This window comes from Pleurodeles waltl, chromosome 11 (assembly GCF_031143425.1).
Source record: "Pleurodeles waltl isolate 20211129_DDA chromosome 11, aPleWal1.hap1.20221129, whole genome shotgun sequence".
Lineage (NCBI taxonomy): Eukaryota > Metazoa > Chordata > Amphibia > Caudata > Salamandridae > Pleurodeles > Pleurodeles waltl.
The window spans coordinates 30,143,460-30,169,935 of NC_090450.1; the positions used below are offsets into that span (position 1 = coordinate 30,143,460).

General features: G+C 45.9%; 1 protein-coding gene across 1 annotated transcript in view; it reads left to right on the forward strand.

Annotated features, from left to right (window-relative positions):
* LOC138265295 (cytochrome P450 2J4-like) overlaps positions 1-26,476 on the forward strand; it is a 214,536-nt gene that overhangs the window by 110,373 nt on the left and 77,687 nt on the right. The window contains exon 5 of the mRNA XM_069212901.1: positions 18,310-18,486. Coding sequence (XP_069069002.1) covers positions 18,310-18,486 — 177 coding nt within the window. The remainder of the gene's footprint in view (positions 1-18,309; positions 18,487-26,476) is intronic.

The window sequence follows — 26,476 nt, forward strand, 5'->3', positions numbered from 1 at the left end:
TCGCTTCTAGACACAGGTCACAGCAGCACTTGCAGTGTAGGTCCTCTCCTGTTGAAGGTCAGGTATCAAGTGAGTGAACAGACAGAAAATGGCGGTCATGTCCGCAGCGATGCGTACCTATCTAGGACTGGAATACACACAGTTACAGGCACATTGGGGATTAATAAGTTTTCAGCAAATAACATTTTGTGATACCTCAGTGTTGGCTGACTCTCTGCTCGCTGTTCTCCTCCATAGGGCACGTCTGCTGGGGCAGGTGATGAAATGGCGGCATCCTCCAGTGTACAGACCCCTGGTGGACCTGTCGACAATGGAAGAGAGACACATAATTATCACATACAGAGTTGATCGTGCAACAATCCAGGAACTGTGTGCCCAGTTGGAGCCAGACCTAATGTCAGCTATCCGCCATCCCACAGGGATACCCCCTCTAGTGCAGGTCCTGTCAGTACTCCATTTCCTGGCAAGTGGTTCCTTTCAAACAACAGTGGCCATTGCATCAGGGATGTCTCAGCCAATGATCTCTAGCGTGTTGTCCAGAGTGTTTTCTGCCCTGCTGAAACACATGCACAGCTACATCGTAATCCCTCAGGTGGAGGATTTACACTCAGTGAAAGATGGCTTCTATGCACTGGGACATATCCCCAACATCATAGGTGCCATTGATGGGATACATGTGGCATTAGTACCCCCACGCAGGAGTGAACAGGTGTACAGAAACCGGAAGAGCTACCATTCGATGAATGTGCAGATGGTGTGTTTGGCAGACCAGTACATCTCCCATGTGAATGCCAAGTTTCCTGGCTCAGTGCATGACGCTTACATTATGAGGAATAGCAGCATCCCTTATGTGATGGGGCAACTCCAGAGGAACTGTGTGTGGCTAATAGGTGAGGCCAAGGACTCACTACAGTGTGAATAGGTGTCTGGGTCTGGGGTTGCCCGTAAGGTTTATTGTGTGTCTAACAGTTGTCCCTCGATATTTGCAGGTGACTCTGGTTACCCCAACCTGTCATGGCTACTGACCCCAGTGAGGAATTCCAGGACAGGGGCAGAGGAACGCTACAATGAGGCACATGGGTGAACTAGGAGGGTGATCAAACGCACCTTTGGCCTCCTGAAGGCCAGATTCCGGTGCCTCCATCTGACAGGTGATTCCCTATACTACTCACCAAAGAAGGTGTGCTAGATCATCGTGGCCTGCTGTATGCTGCACAACCTGGCTTTGCGATGGCAGGTGCCTTTTCTGCAGGAGGATGGGACAGATGGTGGTCTTGTGGCAGCTGTGGAGCCTGTGGACAGTGAAGAAGAGAAGGCAGAAGAAGAGGATATCGACAACCGAAACAACATAATCATGCAATACTTCCAGTGAGACACAGGTAAGAGGATGTCACTGCCTCCCACATCTCATACTATTGTTGGAGCTAGCATAAGTCTGTCATTTTCACTCAGTGTATGGGCCCTGACTTGTCACTTTGCCTTTCCATTTCACAGATGTGGGTCCCACTTTGTGCCCTCTGCTATGTTTCCTCCTGGCCTACAGCTGTGTTACATTGGTATGTGCACAAGTAAATTTACATTGCTATATTCCATGGATATTGCAATTACACCTTTGTGAAAGCACAGACTGTCTCCAGATTGTTTTGTGATTGAAGTGTGTTTATTTCTGTGCTAATAAGTGGAGGAGGTTGTAAAATGGGCTGGGGGGATGGTGGAGGAATGTCCATTGCAGAGTCCTGTCTATTTCTTTCATAGGTGCATTGTCCAAAGGGGCATAGGAAGTGGAGCAATGGCAGTTTAAGGATGGACAGGGTGACAAAGTGGGACATTCAGGGTGACATTCAGGGGGGTCTCATTTCCTGGCGTGGGTCTTGGCAATGTTCTCTGTCTTTTTCCTGGATCTCAGGGAACGTTTGCGGGGTGGTTCTCCATCTACAGGGGGTGGGGTGCTGGTGTCCTGTTCCTGTGGCGGTGGCTCCTGTCCACTAGCGCCGGCGGAGGTGGAAGGCTGTTCATCGTCCAGGCTAGTGTCAGGGGTCCCTTGTTGTGCCACTGTGTCCATCCTAGTGTTTACAAGGTCCTGCAGCACCCCTGCAATGGTGACCAGGGTGTTGTTAATGGACTTCAAGTCCTCCCTGATCCCAAAGTAGTGTTCCTCCTGCAGCCGCTGGGTCTCCTGAAACTTGGCCAGTACTGTTGCCATCGTCTCCTGGGAATTATGGTAGGCTCCCATGATGTTGGAGAGTGCCTCGTGGAGAGTGGGTTCCCTGGGCCTGTCCTCCCCCGTCGCAGAGCAGTCCTCCCAGCTTCACTGTTGTCCTGTGCCTCGGTCCCCTGAACCGTGTGCCCACTGCCACTACCCCAGGTCCCTGATCGTCCTGTGTTAGTGGGGTTGCCTGGGTTCCCTGTAGTGGGGGACACACTGCTGATTGACGTGTCCTGGGGACAGAGGGATGGGCCCGCTGGGTGGGTGCTGTGCTGGTGTTTCCTGAGTGGAGAGGCTCTGTGGTGGCTTGTGACTGTGTCAGGGGAACCGAATGTCCCGAGGTCCCTGATGGGCCGGGCTGGTCCTCTTGATCCAGGCCTGCAGAGCTGCTGTCATCACTGTGGGTCTCTTCTGTGGGGGGACTGGATATATCTGGCACCTCCTGTCCGATGACTTTGGCTAGGGGTCCTGTCGGGGTGTAAATGCATAATTATTGTATCTGTGTGTGCCATTGTGTGCAATGGGTGAGTGCCACTCTACTCCAGTGCTTGCATTATTGGCTTGGTCCTTGTGTGATAGTTGGTTTGGGGTCTGTGTGGGTATCTGTACTGGACATGCTTTGGTGATGGGTGTCCATGCATTGGTGTTACATGCAGGGCTTGTTTTTGGGATGTGTGGGTTGTGTTGGTGGCGTATCGGTGGGTTGTTGGGGCGATGGGTGTGAGGGTAAGGGTGGGGTATGTGATGGCATGCAGGTGGGGTGGTGGTGATAAAGTAGTAAAGATTTGCCTCACCAGAGTCCAGTCCTCCTGCTACTCCTGCGAGGCCCTCAGGATGCAGAATTGCCAGGACTTGCTCCTCCCATGTTGTTAGTTGTGGGGGTCCACCGCCAGCCCTCTGTACTGCAATCTGGTGTCTCGAGACAACAGAACGCACCTTCCCCCGTAGGTCGTTCCACCTCTTCCTGATGTCATCCTGTGTTCTTGTATGCTCTCCCACTTCGTTGACCCTTTCGACAATTCTCCGCCATAGCTCCATCTTCCTTGCAATGGAGGTGTGCTGCACCTATGATCCGAATAGCTGTGGCTCTACCCGGACGATTTCCTCCACCATGACCCTGAGCTCCTCGTCAGAGAACCTGGGGTGTTGTTGAGGTGCCATGATGTGGTGTGGGTGATGTGTGAGATGGAGTGTGTTGTGATGTGTGAGTCCAGCGCCATCATATTAGATCTGATTCAATATGCTTAGATGTATTGATGAGAACTCTCAGTCCACCCCAGAGTATTTAACCCCAGTGGAGTATGGCTGTGTAGATGAGGTCGTTCTTATGCATTTACTCTCTTCTATCCTCAAATACATTTATCTCTTATCATATAGTACTTAGCCCAAGAGGAGTATAGATGTATACATAATGTAATCCTGGTGTGTTTACTCTCTTCTACCGTCCACCACATTTATCACTCAACCCGGGGTGGTCCTAAATCATGCTCCACAGGAGCGCTCAGATAAAAAAGGAGGGGGCAGCGGGCTACCCCTATTGGTAGCTGTAAGGGGAGGGGAAAATAGATGCATTCTTGTCCCTCCTTCTGATTATTTTCTCAACAACAGCTCAACTGATGCCATGGAGTGTTCTGGTTCAGTTCTATCTCATGGCGTCGGATGCGGTCTATCCATTTTTGTTTGTGTCTGAATAGGAAATTCTTTATGTCTTCTGGCTTATCCAATGCTGTCCATATAATGTGCTCAACTCTATGTCTCATCTCCAGGAAATGCAATGTTAATTTTGTTGTTGGAGCCATGCATTAGTGCAAAGCTGCAGAGTTTCCAAGTGAGGTATGTGCGCTGACATTATCCGTCACATTCCATGCCTTTTGTGTAACACTTAAAATTAAACTTAATAGTGATTAAAAACAAGCAGAAAAATCCCTGTAATAAAATACATATCAGAAAGTATCCTCATTGGCGCAACACGAAGATGTAGAAGTGAGTGTCACTTTGCTTTTGCTCAATTTCTTTTGTTTGCACTAAGATTGTGCTGCTCTCTGGCAGCAGACTGCCACTGAATTTAAAGTTACCTGCTTCTCTAGAGTGCAGGGACTTCCATCATTAGCCTTAAAAAATAGTACACACTGTTCGGGGGTGTAACCATGACAGTTAACTTTTCCTGTCCCCATATTATCTATCCAGGCTGCGGACACTTATAGCCAGTGCACTGGCAAATAAGTTCCTTTTCCACTGGGTGGTAAACAAAGAACTATTACTGAGCTCAAAGGAGCCCGCAATATTGTGTGACAAAAACTTTAAGTGCAGAGATGATTAATGATTCGCGTTAGTGTTGAGAGAGCTTAGCACTTATACTAAAAAAATAACATGAAATGTTTATGAACTAATGCCTTATAATGCAGCATAGAAAATTTATTAATGTGTTTTTGCTAAACGTGCGCTTGAAATGTGCCCACGGGTAGTGGCCGCCAATGTATACAATGAATAATGAAACTGACTAATAATGAAAGATAATATGTTAAAATATACCTTTTACACTAATATTAAGAATTATGGCCCTCATTACCACCCTGGCGGTTGGCGGAGAAGGCAACAGGGTGGCGGTAAAAATTTTGGAACTATGACCATGGCGGTTAACGCCATGGTCATCCGCCACTTCTCCGATTCGACCGCCAGGGTGGAGACGACCGCTGGGCTGGAGACCTGGGTCTCCAGCCTGGCAGTCATCACAATACCGCTGGCTGTATCATGACCTGGCTGACCGCCATGGATTTCATGGGGTTTGGAACCGCCATGAAATCCATGGCGGTGAGCACTATCAGTGCCAGGGAATTCCTTCCCTGGTACTGATAGGGGTCTCCCCCACCCCCACCGAGTCCTTCCCCTTAACCCCCCACCACCCCTGCCACACCCAAAGGTGGCAGGACCTCCCTCCCAACCCCTACCACCAACATTACATTACACATTCACACCTGACACCCACGCAGGCACCACCAACACACATACCCGCACACACACCAACATACATGCCAACAGCCACACACACAGTCATACGCACACCCCCACATTCAGACATACATGCACACATCCATACAGACAGACACGCACTAATTTCCAAACACACAACACCCCCGCATGCATACACACACTCACACACCCCCTCTACATACACACACGCACACCCCCTTGCATGCAAACAACACACAACCCCCCCACCCTCTCCCCTAAAAGACAATCAACTTACCTGGTCCGTTGATCCCCTGGGAGGGGGCGGGAGCCATGGGGGCTGCTCCGCCGCCACCACACCGTCAACAGAACACCGCCATGCCGAATCACAGTACGTGATTCGGTTGACGGTGTTCTGTTGACGTGGCGGTGGAGGTGGAGCAACCTCCACTTCCCCGCCACCCGCCAGTATGGCTGCTGGCGGCTCTCCGTCCGAAAAAGGTCTTCAGCACGGCAGACCCTCGGTGGTCTTGTCAAAAGACCGCCGAGGTCGAAATGACCCCCTATATGTTAAGGTTTTGTTAATAAATCATTAGGCTTAGTTAGCATGAGTCGAGGCCTAGCTGCCCAGTTTTCATATTAAATGTGTTTTTCTAACGTGCAGTATGCTGACTTGCTGAAGGACATGTACTCGTACATTTCCAAAGTTAAAGGATGAATGTAACCGTAGTAGATCCGTTCTCATGAAATTCGACTTGTTAGAAGAAACATTTTTGCTGATGCAACACTGTAGACTGATAGCAGGTACAAGGTCGCTTGAACCGGTACAGACAATGGACCTACTGACTGAAGATGCGAGAGGACCACGAGAGTATGAAATCATACCAGACATTCTGCCCGCTGGAGACGTCAATCATAAGAACCAATAAACTACGTGAGAACTGTTACTGGGTGACAATTTTGATGTACTCATTGCAAACCTATTGGATGGAGATAGTGGGGTGCCAAACCCAACCAATCAAGAATTAGGGGACTGTACAACAGAAAAGGGATAAAAACCTTTGACAGGGGGAACCATTAGGAGATGCCGTTGCGAACTTTGTTATGACCCAGACACTTTGTCACTCTGCATAGAGACTTTGCTGTTTGGTTCTTCAAACCATCCGTGCCTTACTTGCCCGTTATATACTTTTCCTCCTTATGAGGGAAGTGTCCCTTCTTACCCGTTCTTGCTGAATTCCCTGGCTGATGGCGAATCAACTGATGTCCTGAGACGAAGACTGAATCTGTATGCTGACCCAATATGGAGGGTAACTATATGATGATGAACTGTAATTGTCTGATGGCCTTTTCTTTCTAGGTACCAACTGCTTCTTTTGACAGAGACCATAGTTTGATGTTTTCTAAATTAGTGTTACCAAATTGTTTTGCATGAAGCCCAACATGCCAGTGCTAATTCGAGGTTAGATAAGGGGTTCACTACAACGGATGAAATCAGACAAATGACTGGTTCAATGCTTTGATGACCGATGAGCTAATGTTACTCTGCTAAGGGTAACCAATGTTGACTTCGTGCTATGTACTAATGTTTGTGATCTTTGCTTTGATGAAATCTTATTCGGGTTGCCATATTATGACAATGCTAATGTGCTTTATGGTCCTGAGACTAATAAACTTGCTAGTAGAATTGTAATCATTAGGGAATAAACTCCATATAATTGTACTAATCTGGTGTGGTTATTCATGACTGCACGGTCATGGTGGTTCCTGAGTCTTATTGATGATGTTATTGACATATTGATTGACATGTTGATCAGTTATCTCGTCCTAAGGTGTCTTCAATCAGGGTCAAAAGATTCATTGGCCTAAAACGAGTCCCAGAGTGAATAAATTAATCAGATTGGGACGCATTAACAGTTCAACCCCTGATACTTGGCAGGGCTGTTAGTGAGGCGAGAATAACTGAGGGCCATGGAGCACTAGGATTGCACTGTTCTCCACCAGGTTACAGGGTGTTCAACCCCATCTTTCCCTAAAGACTTTCAACGTCCCTGTCGTCATCCCTCTGTGATCTCTTTCCCTCTGCTTCCTCCAGTATCCAAATCCCTTATTATTTTTTTTCAGTTTTTTTGGCTCACGATAGTTACCCTTGTCTACTCTGGCAAGGAGTGGAGGGAGACGAGGCAGCTGTCTGGCTCCTAAATTGCCATGAATTTGAGATTATGACATCTGATGGACACTATCGAAATCTTTAATGGCATGAATATATTAGCTAGTTTCTAGAATGTAGCATTGTTTCTACAAGACAATGTAGCATTTACTTTCTTTGTTTACAGTAATAAAGTCATCATGTGTACCAGAAAGAGGCCTGAACCACATAGGCCAATATTTATAATCTGTTTGTGCCGGATTTGCGGAAAACTACCTTGCGTCAATGAGATGCAAGGTAGGCGTTCCGGGGCAAAAAATGCCTCAAAGGCTCTAGCGCCTTATTTATCCTCCTATGCAAAAATCACGCACGGGAGGAGGAGGGCCTTAAATAATGACGCTAAGCCTGCTTAGCGCCATTATTTAACGCCTGGGTATGGGCAGGCGTAAGGGGATCTGGAGGCAGATTTCCATGGTCGTAGACCATGGAAATTGCCCACAGGTGCCCTTCCCTGTCCCCAGTGACACCCCAATCCACCCCTACCCACACCAGGAGGTCACCTACTGATGGGGGAACCCATCCGGAGGTAAGTCCGGGTAGGTATTTTTTTCTTTCTATCCAATGCCACTCAGGGGCCCTGACTTGGGGCCCTCTGCACGTCGCTGGCCCCAATGGCCATGCCCAGGGGACATTCGTCCCCTGGGCATGGCCACTAGGGTGTTGGGCATGGGGCTTGTGTGCCAGAAAATGGAGCTACACTGCTTAGAGGCAATTTGTTTGCAATTTGTTTGCCTCTAAACAGTGTAGTGCCATAATTCGACACACAAGTCATGGTTCCCCCTACGCCTCCCAGGCCCTGTTTGCATACTTTCAAAGGACTCTAACAGGGCCTTAGTGCCGGATAGCGCCATTCCTTAAATATGGGGCCTGGCTGGCGTCTAGAAGTGGCGCTAGCCGGCGAAACACTTTTTGCCGCAAACCTGCGTTAGCGCAGGTTTGCGGCAAAAAGTGTAAATCTGCCCCCGAGTGTTTAGATTGCTCAGTACCCGTTGCAAATACTAAATCAGAATTTCAATAAAAGAGGTCAGTACCTCACATGAAAATCGGCTCTTTCTATTTATGTACTTGGTTTTCCAGGGGTTCCAGATGTTCCCCACTTCTAAGTGATGTGCCTGGCTGCATTCTTCTCACAGTTGACGGTCAAAGGTAGCTATTTGTCCCATAATAAAAGTCTCACTTGACAGCATAAGTCAGCTATTATTAGAAATTGGGTCTCAATTGGAAGAGGCATGCACCCTGTTCAGGTAGGAACCACAATCCTAGTCAGGGTAAGTCAGTTGCATACCCAAATTAATCTGTGTTCACCATCCTGTAGCTTGGCACAGAGCAGTCAGGATTGACTCAAGAGGCAAAGTTTAAAAGAGTGACAACACCACACAAAAATACTCCACACCAAGTTAGAATAAATATATCTTAATTTAATGAACAAAACAATACTAAAATGACACAAATCCAGAAAGTAGGAGTCGAGATTTGGATTTATACAGAATGTCTGCAACTGTAGTGCTTAGAAACTTGGGGGCATATTTATAATACCCTAGAGCCACCTTGTGCCACATTAACTTCATCATTTTTTAGGTTAATGTGGCCCAACGAGGCTGAAAATCCTTGCGCAGTATTTACAGAGTGATGCAATGCATGCATTGAGCCACTCGGTAACCCTTTGAGCTACATTATGCCTGCTCAAGGCATAATGTATGCAAAGGGGGCATTCCCCTGTTAGGGGAGGCTGGAAAATGGTGCAAGGAAATCTATAAGATGTCCTTGCGCCATTTCTTACAGCACTTTTAACGCCTGCTCAAGAGCAGGTGTTAAAATAGGCTTCCATTCTTTGGAATGGGCCCCTATGTACTGTGCATGAGTAGTGTCAATATTTTAGCGCTACTCCTGCAAAGTACATCAATAGCGTTATGAGAAATTACACTATTTCCCCGTACCCTGTGCCATGGTGTGCTGTATTTTAAACATGGCGCACACATGGTGGCAGTAGGGGGGCGCTAAAGCGCGCAGGGAAGATCACTTTCCATAAATCTGCCCCACAAAGTGACAACCGAGGCGATCTGTCACACCAGTCCGGGGAAAATCCAAAGTTTAGGCCCACCGCGATGGAGCACAGGCCTGCTTCAGGAAACAACTTTGTCCAGGTGAAATAGGACCTTGTTTGGAGCTTTGCTTCAATGTCGAGGATCCGATGCGAGGATCAGAGGAGACGATGCATAGGTTGCAATCCATGCAGTCAGGGGATGTGTTGTTGTTGAGCCGCGCAGTTGATGCAATGTCCTGAAGATTCTGCATTAAACCCTATACAATGAAGGCCATGCATTGTCGTTGAGCCACGCAGCCGGCAATGCGGATGTGATGCGTTATGACTGGTGGCGATGCATTGAGCTAGAGCAGTGCAATTGGTGATGAAAAGTCCTCTTCCTCAGTGGCGATGATTGGGCTTTGAGGTATGCTGGAGTTCAGATCAGCACACTGGTAGAGATACATAGACGTGCAGGATTGCAGCACAAATGAATCCACTACCAAGGCCCCAGGACTAAAATTGCACCACTTGCCAGAGCAGGACTGACATGTGACAGAGTCCTGGTGCTGTAGGGAAGTTGCAGGCACTCTTTGATGTCCCTGAGACTGCAGAACAGGAGGCAAGTCAGCAAGCCCTAAGAATCAATTTGGTTCTGGTGATACAGAGATACAGGACCAGTCCTTCTCACTCCCACGTAAGGATGGCAGCAGGCAGCAGGGCAGGTAGAGCAACGCAGGAGTCCATCAAAGTCTGTTAGAGTCCAGCAGAGTGACAATACTTTCAGCAGCACAGCAGTCCTTCTTCCAGGCAGAATGTCCTTGGGTCCATACCTGCACTGACTTGGTGAGGTTGGGATCCAGTACTTATACTGAGTGCCTTTGAATTGGGAGAGACTTCAAAGAGAGGCACAAGTTCCATGCCCTCCTTCCCCTGGCTCTAGACACACTACATGGAGTTATGCAGCTCTTTGTGTGGGTTCAGGCACAGCCCTATTCAGGTGCAAGTGTCAGCTCCTCCCTCCCATCCAGCCCAGGAAGACCCATCAGCCTGGTGATGAGCCATCAGGATGTACATGTCACACCTCAGCTTTCTTTGTGTGTGACTGTCTAAGGGGAATGCACTAGAGCCCAGCTGTCACCCACCCAGACGTATTCAGAGACAGGCAGAGGCACTGAATGGTTAAAGTAAGAAAATGCCAGCTCTCTAAAAGTGGTATTTTCAGACTGGCAATTTAAAATCCAACTTCACCATAAGTTGGGATTCATAATTGTGAGTCCTGAGGCAACAAACTCAAAATATCTATCTGGTCCCAATTGAAAATTACACTTATAAAGTGTATTAATACAATACCAGTGCTAACGATACCAGTGCTAACCTATCGGAGAGCTAGGCCTTGGTGTAGTGAAAAACAAATTTAAGAGTGTTTTACTACCTGGATGTTAAAAACTTAAAAGTCCAGGTCCAACTTTTTAAATACACTGCACCCTACCCTTGGGGCTGTCGAGGGCGTACAATAGGGTTGACATATATTTATTAAAAATGAAGGTTTATCTCTGCCACGAGGGTTAGCTTGCCAGGTCAAAATGGCAGTTTAAAACAGCATACATAGCCTCTGCAATGGCAGGCTTGAGCCATGTTTGAAAGGCTGCTAATGTGGGTGGCACAATCAGTGCTGCCAGCCCCTGGTAGCATTTAATTTATAGGCCCTTGGCATAGATAGTGACCTTTATTAGTGGCTTATAAGTACATTTATTATGCCAATTGAGGATAAGCCAATGCTACCACATTTTTTGGGAAAGAGCACATGCTTTAGCATGCTAAAGTGCATGTGCTCTTTCCCACTGATCAACTGTGGTAAAGTGCCCAGAGTCCTAAAGCCAGTAAAAACAAAGTCAGCAAAACATGTAAGAAGGCAAAAAGTCAGGGGAAACCATGCCAAGGATGCCAGGTCTAACAGCTATCGTATAAAATGTTTAGTTCAACAAGAGACATTAGTCTCATGTAAAGTGTATCACTTCCTTTGCAAAGGACTACTACTGTGCAGGTGAGAATAAGCACAGCAGAAATGCACTAGTGTATATTGTGACGTGCCAGGTTTGTTAGCACATACTGATTGGATAGACGTGTAGGTATATATTGGCATAAAACAGTTGTTGTAATAAACTAGATTTCTTAATTGGGTACTAATTATCTAAATATTGTATAAAATGTTTGTGAAAGGAAGCATGGCCTTCAAATATGTATCCTCCTCATACCTCACATGTAGACCTTTAAGCACATGCCCTCATGTGCAGAACTCAGGAATTTTTAAGTAAGGCAGTTACATGAAAATAGAAAATCCTACTAAAATTTTGCATTACATGATTTAACGAAAGAGCGGTTAACACAGAAAATGTCCTGCTTGAGAGAAATGTATGCTTTAACCATAGTCCAGCTTGTATCTTACATAACTTCCCTTGCATGACGTTTTCAATCAAGGTACCGGAAAATCACATGTTGCTTAATTTAGTGTAATATTACTGTAGGAAATTGGGTTCCTGGTTGAGGGGGATGAAACCCTACTTAAGCAGCAATCACAATTCTTGTCAGGGTGAGACACAAGCAAACCACAAAATTAACCTGTGTTCAACTCTCTAGTTACTTGTCACAAAAACAGTTAGGTTTAACTTAGAGGCAACATGTAAAGTATTTATGCAGCACACCAAAAGTATCAAAGTGAAAATACAACATAAGAAAAACCTCACAACAATTTAGAAAAATACAGTACAATTTAATAAATTATCTGACATCAAAACTACAAAAATCCAATTAGTGGAACAGGAGATGTACGATATTAAAGGTTTTGAAACATTCAAGTGCTGAGATGCGAAAAATGCCAACCACAGTTATCTGGTCACAGTAGACTGGGTCCAAGTCGCAAGTTCAGGTCGATTGTGATGGAGACTAAATTCAGTCAGCTGAAAAGTATCTTGTGGTCCTGGGCATCGAGGTGCGAAGTCCTTGCATCGGGCTGCATGGGCTGGCATTGAAGAGCCGTAGATGAGTAGCTGCAATGTGAGGTCTGGCGTTGATATGCATTGTGGAGCAGCTAAGTCGATGACAGTTGGTGAATCTTTCGATGTGAGATCCGTCATTAAGGAAACCATTGGAGCTGCGAAGAGCTTTGCTGCGCTGGTGCTGACGACAAGATGAGATGCGCTGACCACTGCCAGCGTTGAGCAGCTTCCAAGGAACCACTGGGGCTTGCTAAGACTTGCGCTGTGATGCATTGGTCCTGAGGACAAGATGCATTGAGCTGGGCTAGTGCTGGTGTTGAGCTGCACTGCCTCAAGATGCATGGAGTTGCGGCTACATCGAAGGAACCTAATATGTCCCTGTTGCTTGAACAAGGGGCAAGCCCCATGACCCTAAGAGATTTCTAGGAGTCCTGGGTCCACACAGGCAACCTGGATTCAGCATGGCAACATACAGCAAACCTTGGCTATCAAAACAGTTTATGGTTAGCAGAGCAGAGCTTGGTCAGCGGAGCGCGCTTCACAACTGGACAGTCCATCTGCCTGACACAGTCCATAGGTCCTGAAGTGATTTGAATAGCTGGATCTCATGGTCCATTATTTATATCTGGTGCCAACTTTGAAGTGGGAGTAGAATTTAGACTCCTCCATCTACAGAAGTGTTTGGAATGTCCTGCCTCTTGGACTCAGCTTATTTTAGGGCACAAAATACTAGTGGGAACCAGTTTGTGAATGTGCTGAGGTGAAGTCTTTGTGATGTGTGAGTGTGATAGGTGACTTATCTGCCCCTACCCCCCATTCGTCAGAAATGCCCATCATGCCCAAACCTATTCCCTGTTTGTCTCACTGTCTGGGAGTATTACACAACGACCACCAGCCGGCTATACTTAGTAGTATAACTGAAGATACAGGCTGCAAGCACCAAATGGTTAGGACATGAAAATGCCAACTTTGTAAAAGTGGCATTTTCAGAATTGTGACTTAAAATCCAACTTTACTATTAAACAGGGTTTTAAATTACAATTGTTAAAGAACAACCTGGACTTTCCTACCTGCTCTTGATTGAAAGTTGTCACTTATTAAATTTAATAAGGTTACTCAATGTTGTTCTGTGGGAGAGGAAGGCCTTGCAGTTGTGAAAAACAAATTAAGAGTGTTTCATTATCAGGAAATGTAAAAGTTAAGCACATGATCCACTTTCAAATACACAGCACTCTGTCACATGGGCTGTTTAGGGCCTGTACTATGGATAACTTGTATGTATTAAACATACACTGAATTAGGAGGAATTGAGTATCATCTGCATATGAGATAACTTTGATGTTAATGGAGTCCACCAAATATGCCAAGGGGGATATTAAATGTTGAAGAGTGTAGGCCTTAGGGAGGAGCCTTGTGGCACTCACAACTTCTACCTCTTGGTGTCTGAGGCATATGGATTCATCCAGACCACCTGTTCACATCTCTCAAGAAAAGAGCCCAGCCAGCCAAACGCAGATCCCGTCACTCTCAGATGTTCTAACATATGCAGCAAGATGTTATGACTGATTGTGTCAAATGCTGCAGACAGGTCCAACAGCACCAGGGCCACATTGAGGCCCAAGGTCAAGCTGCACCTAATGGACTTATAGACCTCTAATAGAGCTGTCTCTGGCTGTGGTGGGCTCTAGAACATGACCGGGAAAAATGAAGCAAGTTGTTATCAGTGTGGAAAAGGTAAGCTTTTGATTTACCAATCCTTCCAAGACTTTCGTGGCTGCTGTTAGTATACAGACAGGTCTAAAGTTAGACACGGATTTCAGACTGGCGTTGGCTTTTTTAAGTAAGGGAATCGCATTGGCTTACTTCCAATAGAGTACCAGACTCAAGAAAGGTAGTGAACACCTCCCAGAATATCGGGCCAACAATATCCGCTATCAACTTCAGGACATGAAGTGGTATGGGATCAGTAGGAGATGCTGATTTACATTTTGCGAAGGAAGTTGTCACTTCTTAAACTGACGGGAACTGAAAAGACATCAGTTTGAAGTATGCTGTGGTAACAGTTGCAACTCCAGTCTCTGGCTGCCTAGAAAAGTTATTTAACCTGGTTAGATTGATTTTCTTAACAATAATAGCTAAGACAGACACAGAGAGACTGGCTAGACTCTAATGGGTGAGACATAACTTTGGGATACTTAAAGTTGGCGACAATTTTGAAGATCACTTTCCCGTCATTATCCACCTCCTCAAAAAATTGCGTATAAAAGATGCAGTGGGCTCTCCTAATGTTCTTATGGTACTTTTTTACAGGGCCATTCTATAACAAGCCTTATTTTGTTCCAAGTAGTGCCACTGCCAGACTCTTTCAAGTTTTTTACATGCTGCTCTTTCCAAGCTAGATCATGTGAAACCCATCGTGTGGAGAGAGTGGTAGTAACCTTCTTAATAGGGCTGCTGATCGGGCTACTGAATCAGCTGCCATCCTAAGCCACGTCTTAATAGCATTGTCACTCTCCAACACTGATCCTTAAATTACTGGTTGTGACTCCAGTAGGGTGTTCCTAAGATCTGTTAAGGACACCGTGCCCCAACACCTGTCTTGCCCTGGACATTTATTATTTGCACTTCGTCCTCTAATTGCCTAAGATCCAATCTCGATTCTCTTTCTGGAAATCACTTCCAATCTTAATGATTGGGAGGATATCGCTCATAAAAATGTTGGTTTTAACTCTTCTTTTCTTTCTTTTAATACATGTTCCCTGCAAGTTTAGAGAAGGCTTCTTTAGCAAGCTGGGGAATATTTTTTCATCATTCATATGAGAAAGTAAATCCCCAAGGGTTAGCTTGAAAATATTACAACTCCCCAAGACAGAGGAGAGAATTAGCCCATCTCTGGTTTTGGGCATATTATTTCGCATCCATCGCCTTACAGTTGTGTCAGTTTCCCATGCAGGGATCTCAGTTTGATAAATCTCTGGTGATATATGTTAGATCTTTAAAAGATAGCAAGCCTCCCGAGTGTTATCCATGAACCTAAGATGCCAAAGTAATTCAGGAATAAGATCTTGTTGATGTACAGGGCTATGAAGCAAAACTTTTTTCGGAAATTGAAAATACCCACGATTCATCTCGCTATCCTATGTATTTTTGATGTAATCTTTCCCTTTGTTTTCAGCCAGTGTTCATTAAGAAATGGGCAAGGTTTCAAATTTGTAAGATGAGAGATTTTTGAGCCTCAGATACAGTAAAGACGCTGGCAGAGGTTTGCTCTCGCAGTCCCATGTAAACAGCCTTTTTCAGTTTTCCCTATAGACAGATGGTCTCTGTTCTTAACAGTCTCCCACCACATGACGTATATCACTCGGTGGGATGGCTGGGAAACTTTTACAGGCAGGTAATTTTAATGAATTTCTGGTACAAAGAAATTCATCCAAACAATCTAAAATCTGGAATATAAAGTGGAATGTGCTCAGACTGAGATCAATGGCAAGAGTTGGTCAAAATACAATGTCACTCACCTTAATAAGATACATCAGTACAAAAGAATTTCAAGGCTTTTTTGGGGGGAAGGAGCGCAAGACGAAGGGATTGAAAACTGAAATAGATTCCCGGTTTATACTTTCTGGCATTTTCGTATATATTTTAGATGGGAATGGCTATGTCACATGCACTTTATTCTGAGGTTGGTTGCTGGATCACTAGACACAGCTATTCGCATTGTTACTTTGTTTATTTAGTTGAAAAGGTAAAAAGAGTTCAATTCATTATTCTCTGCACAGTCACCTTATAACGGCAGACTACTGGGTGCCATTGCTTTTTAAGGCACTTTTTGTCATTAATCATGGGCCTTTTGACTGAATTATTTTATGCATTTTGGTCAGCACAGACCCTTTATTTGCATTGTCACTTTATATTTTTAGTGATTTGGGGGATGTCCACTTTTGGGGCATTGTCTGATTTTAGTAGCGGGCACCCAAATTGCTAAAAAACAGAATGGCCTGCACCTTCACTTTACTTCGGTTATGTACTCTGTAATGGGCGGGGCTATAAGGCCCGCTTGGCATATGTCACTTTAGTATCTGTCAGTTAGATGCTGAAATTGTTATTGCACTATCATAATATTGCGCAATCTATTTTATTTGTGGTTTGTTGTATTGTGTATTTACATATAAAGTGGAAGACAATTTGATAATATGCGATTATGACTAATCAAAGGATTAGGATTAAGACCGCTAATCGTTTGTTTTGCATTGTTATTAGCCAATTCGTTGCCCTGTAAGTTTAAGCAGGTGCTGTCTGTCTAGCTATATTTTAAGTATTGTCTTCGCACTGTCATTTTATTGCTTCACATTTTGGGAATGGGAAAATTGTGGAAATAGGTGCTCTGCGAATAGGCTCGCCGATTGAGAATTTTAAACCGACAATTCTGGATTAAGATGAATTGTGACCTTGTTGCAAGGAACTTGGGCCCATATTTATGGAAAGTTAGAGTCGCCTTAGCGTCATTTTATTTGCGCAAAAGCGGCGCTAATTTAACTCCATATTTATATTTTGATGCTAAACCTGTCTAGCATCTAAATACCTGAGTTAGCGCCATTTTTAGGAATCGGCAACCCATTTTGTGTCGAATTGCGACAATGATATGGAAGGTAGGCATTCCCCTCATAAAAATGAAGAAAGCCCCCCAGCACCATATTTATCCCCCGAAGTTAAAACTATGCACAGTAAGGAGGCTGACCTAAAGAATGATGCTAAGGCCGAATAGCGTCAAATTTTAACGCCTGGTCAGACCAGCCATTAAAGAGCTGCTAGGCACATTTCCTTGAGGAAACACCATGGAATGGGCACATAGATGCCCACCCTAACCCCAAGCATCACCACCACCCACACTACAGGGACACTACTGGAGGAGGGAGCCCATCCCAAGTAAATTTGCGAGTATGTGTGTTTTGTGCCACTAGGGGCCCCTTACATGCCCCCTGGCTACACTGGGTCTGTTGGGGAAGTCCTGGGGACACTGGTCCCCTTTGGTGGGCATTAGGGTTCTGGTAATGACCCCTGTCTATACTTAGACAGGAGTAATTTTGTGGCTGTTAAAAAAACACACTAGGCTGACTAGCAGCAGATTTTCTAGCGTCATTTTTGCTTCACTAGCACCTTTTTCCCTAACGTCATTCTGCACCGGCTAGCGTCTTTTGTTCAGATGCTAGGCAGTACTTAGCGCCATTGTGCGTCTGTTTTTTAAAAATGGTGCACGGATGGCGCTAGGGAATGGCGTTAGCTTGCACTACATTTTTTGACGCACAACTGTGTTAGCGCAGCTGTGTGTTGTTTTTCATAAATATGGGCCCTGGCGTTTGCAGCATTAAATTGTGAATGTGGTTAACACCAAGATAATTGTTTGTATTGCATTCCAAGAAATATTAAAAAATTAAAAATTAATAAAAGAAATGGCACTTTACAACTGCACACACACACAGGCTATAATGGCAGGTCTGAGATAAAGAGCTGCTTAAGGGGGGAAGGGAGGGGGCAATAAGCACTGCAGGCCCACTAGTAGCATTTAATTTACCTGCCTTGGGAAAATCTAGTTCCACTTTACAACGGACATACAAGAAAATTAAATATGCCAATTGAGTGTAAGCCAATGTTACCATGTTTACAGGAGAGAGCAAAACCCCTTTAGCACTGATTAGCAGTGGTAAAGTGCTCAGAGTCCTAAGGCCAACAATATTTAATTCAGCAGAACTAGGAGTAGTAAGACAAAACGTTCAGGGGAAGACGCCCCTAAGGCTGACAGGTCTAACAGTTCCCAAAATGTTGTGCAAAATTTGCAATTTTGCCCACTCCTAAGCATGTGTCTAACTTGACATTTCTATTGAGAGATGGAACTGACAATGTTTGTTAATATCTCTTCTTCCAGCTCTTTGATGCTTTCCCCTGGCTTATGCAGCACCTTCCAGGACCTCATCAGACTGTATTTAAGCTTATCGATTTTCAAAGCAGATTTGTGAAGGAAGAGATTGAAAAACACAGGGAGAACGGAATTCCTGAGGAGCCTCAAGACTTCATTGATTTCTACCTGACCCAGTTAGCCAAAGTAAGTATTGGTGCCTTCAAGGAAGCGGGATCCACTTCTGGTCCAAACAGGAGGTTTTATCAGGGAGATGGAAGAGTAATCTTGAAGGTTCCATATGTGACCCAATATACAAATAATACCTAGTGCACAACTATACTATGTATTCCCTTCCTAGATGCCTTTGGGTCTCCACAATTTATGTTATACAGTTTTCCACTTAATACGTATGGTGAAGCACACGCTTGGTAACAGTAAGGAATCTCTGAAGCCTGCTGTGACTCAGCCTCTCTCTGAAATCTTTTTGGGATTCACCTTCAGTTGTGATTGCAAAGTCATGGGTGTCAATCGATATAAGTCCACCGTGTTAGATCCTGCTTGTGATTATGGAAGTCACCCAGCTCATTCTTTAAGTCACCTATGCTTAACTCCATATCTAACCTGCTTTGCTGGTCTTTCATGTTGAACTTTTGAATGGAGACACATTCCTGGTAATTCTACAATTGACATGTGTGGCTGTCACCCCATACCTTTTTTCTCCAAGGCCCTCAGTGGCCAAGGTCCAAAATGTGTCCTAAACACTATGGCCCCAATTCACAAAGGTAAAGTTAGACCAAAAGTGTAACTTTAGACCTGAAGTCTAAGTTTAGACCTAAAGTCTAACTTTCCGTCTGAAGGTTAACTTTACACCTAAAGTCTAAGTTTAGACCTGAGGTCTAAGTTTAAACCTAAAGTGTAACTTAGATAAAAAGTATAAGGGGCATATTAACGAGCCCCTTGCGCCACCTTAGCACTGCCATGGTGTCATTTTTGTACGCTAAGGTGACACTAACTTGTCTTTTCTGCTGCGCCATATTGACAAAGGGGCGCAATGCAAGCATTACGCACTTTGCATTCCCTTGGACCACATTATGCCTGTATCAGGCATAATGTATGCAAGGGGGGCGTTTCGGCTAAGGGAGGCCCGAAAAAATGGCGCAGTGAAATTTACAACATTTAATTGCGCCATTGTTCCTGTCAGTTTTAATTGTTGCTCAGAGCATGCGTTAAAATGAAGCACCCATTATTTTCAATGGGCCTCCCCGTGCTTTGCTGCACTAGCATCAACGCTGTTGTACTAACGACCGCCTTGGTGCACCGTATTGTGAATATGGCACAACCACAGTGACGTTAGGCTCCAGTAGAGGGGGCACAAGAAAAGTGATGCATCATCTATGATGCACCACTTACTTGTAAATATGCCCCTAAGTAAACTACTTTTAGGTATTCATAAAGCTAACTTATTGCTAGTAGGTTTACTAATAATAAAGTTACTAGTTGTAAAGTTACTACCTGTAAAATTACCAGTAGTACCTTTGTGAATACCTAAAAGTAGTAAAGTTAGACTTTTGGTATAGACTAGACTTTTGGCTTAAACTTAGTATTCAGGTCTAAACTTAGATTTCAGGGTTTTGACTTTCGGTCCAAACTGAGACTTCAGGTCAAAAGTTAGACTTTTGGTTTAACTTTACTTTTGTGAATCAGCCCCTATCTCCGGATATATGATCTAAACCAATGCTGGATCATAGGGGTTTATGGCTGAAAGTCAGGACACTTTGATTTTGGCTTACTTTTCCATGATCAGACTTCTGCTTTTTCTCAGTCCTTGGGAATCAAGGGACACTTGCAATCTTTACAATCAGGTCAAGTAACTTCTATCCCAAACTTATCCATGTGTGAGGTGTTCTCAGTTATTTTCGCAGGAATATAAATATGGCCCAATTCTCTATTTTCTGATGGCCATCAGCGTGTGATGGATTGATGCTAAATTTACGAGGTATTTAGGAAATGCTTTACCATGACATGGTTGCCATAATATGCTTTGATTTTGTTGGGCATCTAGTTGCTGACTTGCATCTTTTCTATTATGGCAAGGACTGCCTCTGTCGATATTGACTTCACAACGAACATGTAACATTAATGGATGGTTATCTGTGGTATTGAGAAAATTACCACCGATTTTCTCAATGGACCAACCTCTGAGGTTTTCAGTGGCTATTTATGTGGTTTGTCTCTTTATGCTGTTGCCTTCTGGTTGATCTTGTCTTCCAGAATGTAGTATGCCTCCAGGAACCATATCTTGTTTTAAACATTTGGTGTCAATGATGCTGCAATTTGCTTTGTTTTCAATTCTCCAAGGAGCAAACATAGTGCAAAAAGAGCATTTGCTTACCTTTTGCAGAAGTACAAGTGTACGTAATATGGATACATATCGTTTTGACTTACACCACAAATTGTATTCATTTTAGCCTATTTGTAAACCACAGAAGGCTTGATTTATATCTTGGCAGGTTGGATACTCCATCCTGTCATACCGCCAGGACTGTCATGCTACTATACCACCATGACTGTGGTCCGCTCACCCAATTTAAAGGCGGGGGACTCTGCTTTAATTAAGGCACATACTACTCTATTTCTGCCAAGATTAATATATGTCGGCCCAACATACCAAAATCCGATGGAGGTTGACCTCTAATTCCATCCACGATGTTACAATTGGAGATCATTTTTATTTGCCCATAAACTTGGATAAGGGGCAGTGAAAACTACAAAACGCTCCCCTCACTATGAGAGGAGACTTACATGGTGAGGGGAACACTGACGTTATTAGTTTCAAAAGGAAAATCCTGCTTTGGGATTTATTTTTTAATATAAACACAAAACAGTTTGCCGTACAGTGCCTCAAATTGCGTAAAGCATTGACAGGAGCCACTGTGAACGTTGCTTCTGGCAACACTTTGAGAAATGACCACCAGCTTTTTGTTCTCTTCATAATTGGGCAAGCAAAGGAGGCAATTACTCCATCACCCTGACTACCAAGCCTCCATCTGCCAAAATATAAATTGGTCCCAAAGTTTGTCCTCTGAGGTTCTCTTGATACAATAAGAATATATATCAGAAACTGTGAGTTTGTGAGTATTGAAAATCCTTACAAAGATAATCAAACATAAAATAACTGCTGCTTGGGTGTTTAGAAAATTTTGAATGCCTGGCTCACTGCTGGAATGATCTGGTGACAATGATGAGACTGGTTCAGACTATGTAAAATGTATAGTATTAACAAATGCTGCATCAAGTTTGACCCCCATTCACAAGGAGGATCAATAGTGCTGTGTTAGAAATGGGGTTTCTGGTTGGCTAGGGTATGCACTTAAGCCAGGCAGAACCCACCCACTCTAGTCAGAGCAAGGGAGTTACACGTCCAAGATAACCCCTGTTCACTTCCTTGGTAGCTCTTCACGAGCAGTAAGGCCTAACCCAGAGGCAATTTGTAAAGCGTTTGCACAACACACACAACACACATGACACACTATATATGCCACAAAGTAAACACAACACTGAGCTATGTAAAAATAAACTGTATTGAACAAAACATAGTTAGACCAAACATTACATGTCAGAAATACCCTGCTACTTTAGCTGTTGTCAGAACGTTACACAGGTTATTAATATTCTGCAAGAATACGCAGTAGTCACATTAGAACAGGTAAGTACTCAGAATTCTGCAACATAAGCAGTAGTCAGGAATCACAGTAAAGAAAGAAATGCACCTGTCATAAAAGAATCTTAAATGCCCATATCAGGAACAATATAGAAACATCTGGAAACTAGTAAACACATATTAGCAATTCATGCCCATAAGAGGAACATCAGCACATACATGTAGCACATCGTAAACTCAGCAGTTCATCGTTTCACTCAATACTGTCCAAATCAGAGACCTAAGAATTAATATGTCCCAACAAGTGCCTGTATTATGATGAAAAAGGCACCCCTCAAGCCAGAAAGGTCAAACGGGGGGCCCCCAGTGCTCCTACATGCAAAACCGGGGACCATCTGTTGATCCTGAAGGAGGGGGATGGTAAGCTCCCCCTCTGATTCTTAGATTGGGGCCCCTCCTGAGGCCCGCGATTCCAGGGATTCCCTTCCTGGCCGCTACGGGCCCTCCAACAAGGGAGGGGGGAAGCAGAATTAAACCCCGGCCAAAAAGGGGGGAAACAGAGAGACCCTGTCGTGCGGGGGCCTCTCTGATAAGGCTTCCACCTGCCCGCGATCTCCGTGTGGCACTAAGGGGAGGGGGCGGAGAGCCTCCGTTGAGGCCTCATTCTCCAGCCCAAGCTCCTGGGCACTTCTCAGGGTGCTCCAGTCCCCCAGGGGCATAATCCAGAGCGCGCTTAGACTTGCTAGATCCGCCCGGGCCGTGGCAGTGATTGCCAAGCCCCGATGAGCATTTAACCAGCGCAGGGCAACTGACCAGAGCCCGGATCACATCGGTGAACTTCCTGATGGCTCACAAACACAGCGCTGCATTCGGTGCTATGCAGAACAGGAAAATAAAGCACTCCTTGTGCTTGTAATAGTTACAGGGGTCAGGGACCACAGCACCCTGGCCCTGGAGACAGAAGGAGGGCGAGCACAGGGCTCCCAACAACAGGCCAGCAAAAGGGATGCAGGTGGTGGCAAATCCTTCTAGAGAACCAGCAGGTCACAGATAAGCACAACAGCAGCAGTCCAAGGTGGGTCCTGGCGAGTCCTATTCAGCAGCGTCCCACCTCCAGTTCCAAGTAGGTTCCTTGTCCCAACAATGTCTAAATTGTGGGGACAAATCCCCAGTACTGATACTCAGTTTTGTCAAGCATTTCCAATGGAGAGGAGAGGGGGTTTCAACCAGCTATAACTGGTTCTAGGAGTGCCCCCTCTCTCTTCCAGCACAGGCTCCAAACATCAGTTGAGGATTATCAACCCTTTTGTGTGAGGCCAGGGCACAGCCTTTAGAGATGCAGGTGTGCCCTGCCTCTCCCTTCTCTCAGCCCAGGAAGACTATTCAGTATGCAGATGCACCTCCGTGACACCTCCACCCTCCCTGTGTACAGGCTGTCTGAAAAGTATGCACAAAGCCCAACTGTCACTCTGCCGAGATGTGGTTTGGAGTTAAGCTGCAAAACACCAGAGTCATAAGCAGAGAGAAATGCTCACTTTCTCGAAGTGGCATTTCTGTAATAGGAATAAGAAATCCACTTACACCAGAAAGCATTTCTTACCACCATTATACCCATACCAAACGTGCTTACGCTACCCCTCATAAATCAGACAATACCCCCTCGACATAAGACAGGGTATTTCCTATGCAATCCTATGAAAAGGCAGCACTTACAGCAGTGAGAAACCAAACAGGCTGTTAGTCATTACTAGGACAGGTCACATTACTAGGCACATGTCCTGCCTTTTACACACATAGCACCCTTCCCATAGGGCTAACAAGGGCCTACCTTAGGGGTGACTTACATGTAGTAAAAGAGGTGTTCTGGGCCTGGCAAGTAAATTTAGATCCCATGTCCCTGTGGCAGAAAACTGTGCACGCAGGCCCTGCGCTAGCTGGCCTGAGACAGCTTTGAAAGGCTACTTCAGTGGGTGGTGCAAGCAGCACTGCAGGCCCACTAGTAGCATTTAATTTACAGGCCCTGGGTATAGCGATACCACTTTACAAGGGACTTACAGGGAAATTAAATATGCCAATTAGTTATAAGCTAATCATATCAAGTTTACAAGGGAGAGCACATCTACTTTAGCACTGATTAGCAGTGGTAAAGTGCCCAGAGTCATAAGGTCAGCCAGGAAGGGTCAGAAAAATAAGGAAGAGAAGGCAAAAAGTTTGGGGAATGACCCTGTAAAAAGGGCCAGATCCAACAAGACCCCCTACCAGCCTAAAGCCAGGTGTGACCAATCCATTACCTTGATGGACTTCCCTGCTTGAGGCGATAGAACAAGGTCCCTGGCACTGCAACTGCAGGGGCATGATCTAGTTCTATGGCAATCTGAACCTCTGTCTATGCTCCCCAGCCAATCTAAGCTAACCCATGGAGGTGTCCCAGTTGTCTGTGGCCAGATCCAGGTCCCAGGCCATCCTGGGGTGTCTGTTTTCTGAAACCTCTCTGAGTGGGGGACAGTAGCCCCACGTGCATAGCATCCTCTCTCCACTCTACTTCCCACCATTTCTGGGATTCTACTGGTTTCCACTGGTCCTCTAGTCTAGGGACTGGTCCTATAGTCCTCTAGCCTAGGGACTGGTCCCATAACCTGAATAGGGATCAGGGGAGAGTCCTTCCTTCCCCTGCCCCTCCTTGTAGGGTTTCACACTCTCCGTTTGGGAGTGGTAACCCCAGAATCCAGAACTGCCAGGGCACTGGTGTCAGTCGTCCTGCTCAGCTAACCTACCAGTTCAGAGGGGCCCCTATGTAACTGGCTTCCCAACAAAGGTCCTCCCACTCAGGCTGAGCTGGGGTCAGGGAAGAGTCCTTCCTCCTCCTGCCCCTCCTTCTAGAGTTGCGCACCCTCCCACCAGGAGTGATACCCCTAGAAGTAATGGTGGAGAGGCTGGGGACAGCTGTCTCTACCTCCAGGTCAAGGGAGTTGCCCTGGAGCTGGTTCTCCAACCTAGGGTCTGTACCCTTGGGCTGGTCATGAATTAGGGGAGAGTCCTCCCTCTCCCTCAAACTCTTCCCCTCAAAAGTGGTATTCCTAGGGAACAAAACAGTAGGGATGCTCAGGACAGCAGTCTCTACTTTCCAGATCTAGGGGGTTGCCCTGGACCTGGTCTTCCCACCCAGGAAGAAGTTGGCACCCTCTCGCAAACCCCTCAGTGGAAGCATCCGCACCCCCCTTTGCGGGGTGGTGCTGCTGGTCAGCAGAGCTGGCGGGACACTGGTTCCAGCCTTCCCTCCCACTCCTTCTGACACTAGGGGATCCCTTTCAGTGGATTGGTCTTTGGTAGTGAGTAGTTTCCTGCCCTGGGGCCCCCTCTGGGTGCGGTGCAAGACTTGCGGTGGGGTACAAGATCATCTAGGGCCTGCACCTTCCCTACTCAGAACCACGTTGGGGTCAGTTAAGTTCCTGCCCTGGGGCCCCCCTTTGGTACCATCCAAGACTAGCATTGGGGTACAGGCCCATCTAGACCATGCACTCTCCTCGGCCAGAACTTGGCCTGGTTTACCCAGAACCTTCCCCCCCCCCTTGCTGGGGTGAACCTAAACCATTCCCTTTCGGGTCACTCCCCAAATCCTTACCAGTTCCTCTAGGTCCTCGACATCGGAAACAACCCCTCCGCCTGGGACAACTTATGGTGGCCCACTGCCCTCAGAAGCACTCTGGCCCCTACCAACCACGCCCGCAACCTCGGCTTCATCCTGGACTCAACACTCTCAATGAACCGTCAAGTCAGCGCAGTCTCCTCTGCCTGCTTCCACATCATGTGTATGCTTCAGAAGATCTTCAAATGGATCCCAACCGAATCCCGAAGAACTGTCACCCAGGCCCTCGTCAGCAGCCACCTAGGCCACGGCAATGCACTCTACACCGGAACCACCGCCAAGGTACACAATGACTGCAACGCATCCAGAATGCCTCCGCTCGTCTCATCAAGAAAACCCCCAGACACAGCCACACCTCTGCCCTACTGAAAAACCTGCTCTGGCTCCCAATAGACAAGAGAATAACATTGAAGCATCTCACGCACACCTACAAAGCCCTTCACAACACCAGAACAGAATAACTCAACCGCAGACTCCACTTCTACACCCCCACCAGACAGCTTTGCTTCGCCGACCTCGCCCTCACCGCCATCCCACGCATCCTGAAGACCACAGCTTGAGGAAGATCCTTCTCACAATGCACCGCCAAGACCTGGAACTCCCTCCCCATCGACCTTAGAAGATCTCCCACTCTATCGCAATTCAGAAAAGACCTCAGAACCTGGCTCTTCAACTGACCCACAACTGATCATTGACGACCGTTTATTTGCTGCCCACCCCTCCAGCGCCTTAAGACGCTAGCGAGTGACTAGTCACCCTCTACAAATCCGCTGATTGATTGATTGATCTAGCACTCAGCCAGAGGTCGGCCTCCTTTGCAAGTTCCCTGGGGTCAGAGAACTTACTGTGTGACAGCTGTTGGCGTAGCCCTGAAAAACAGCAATGGA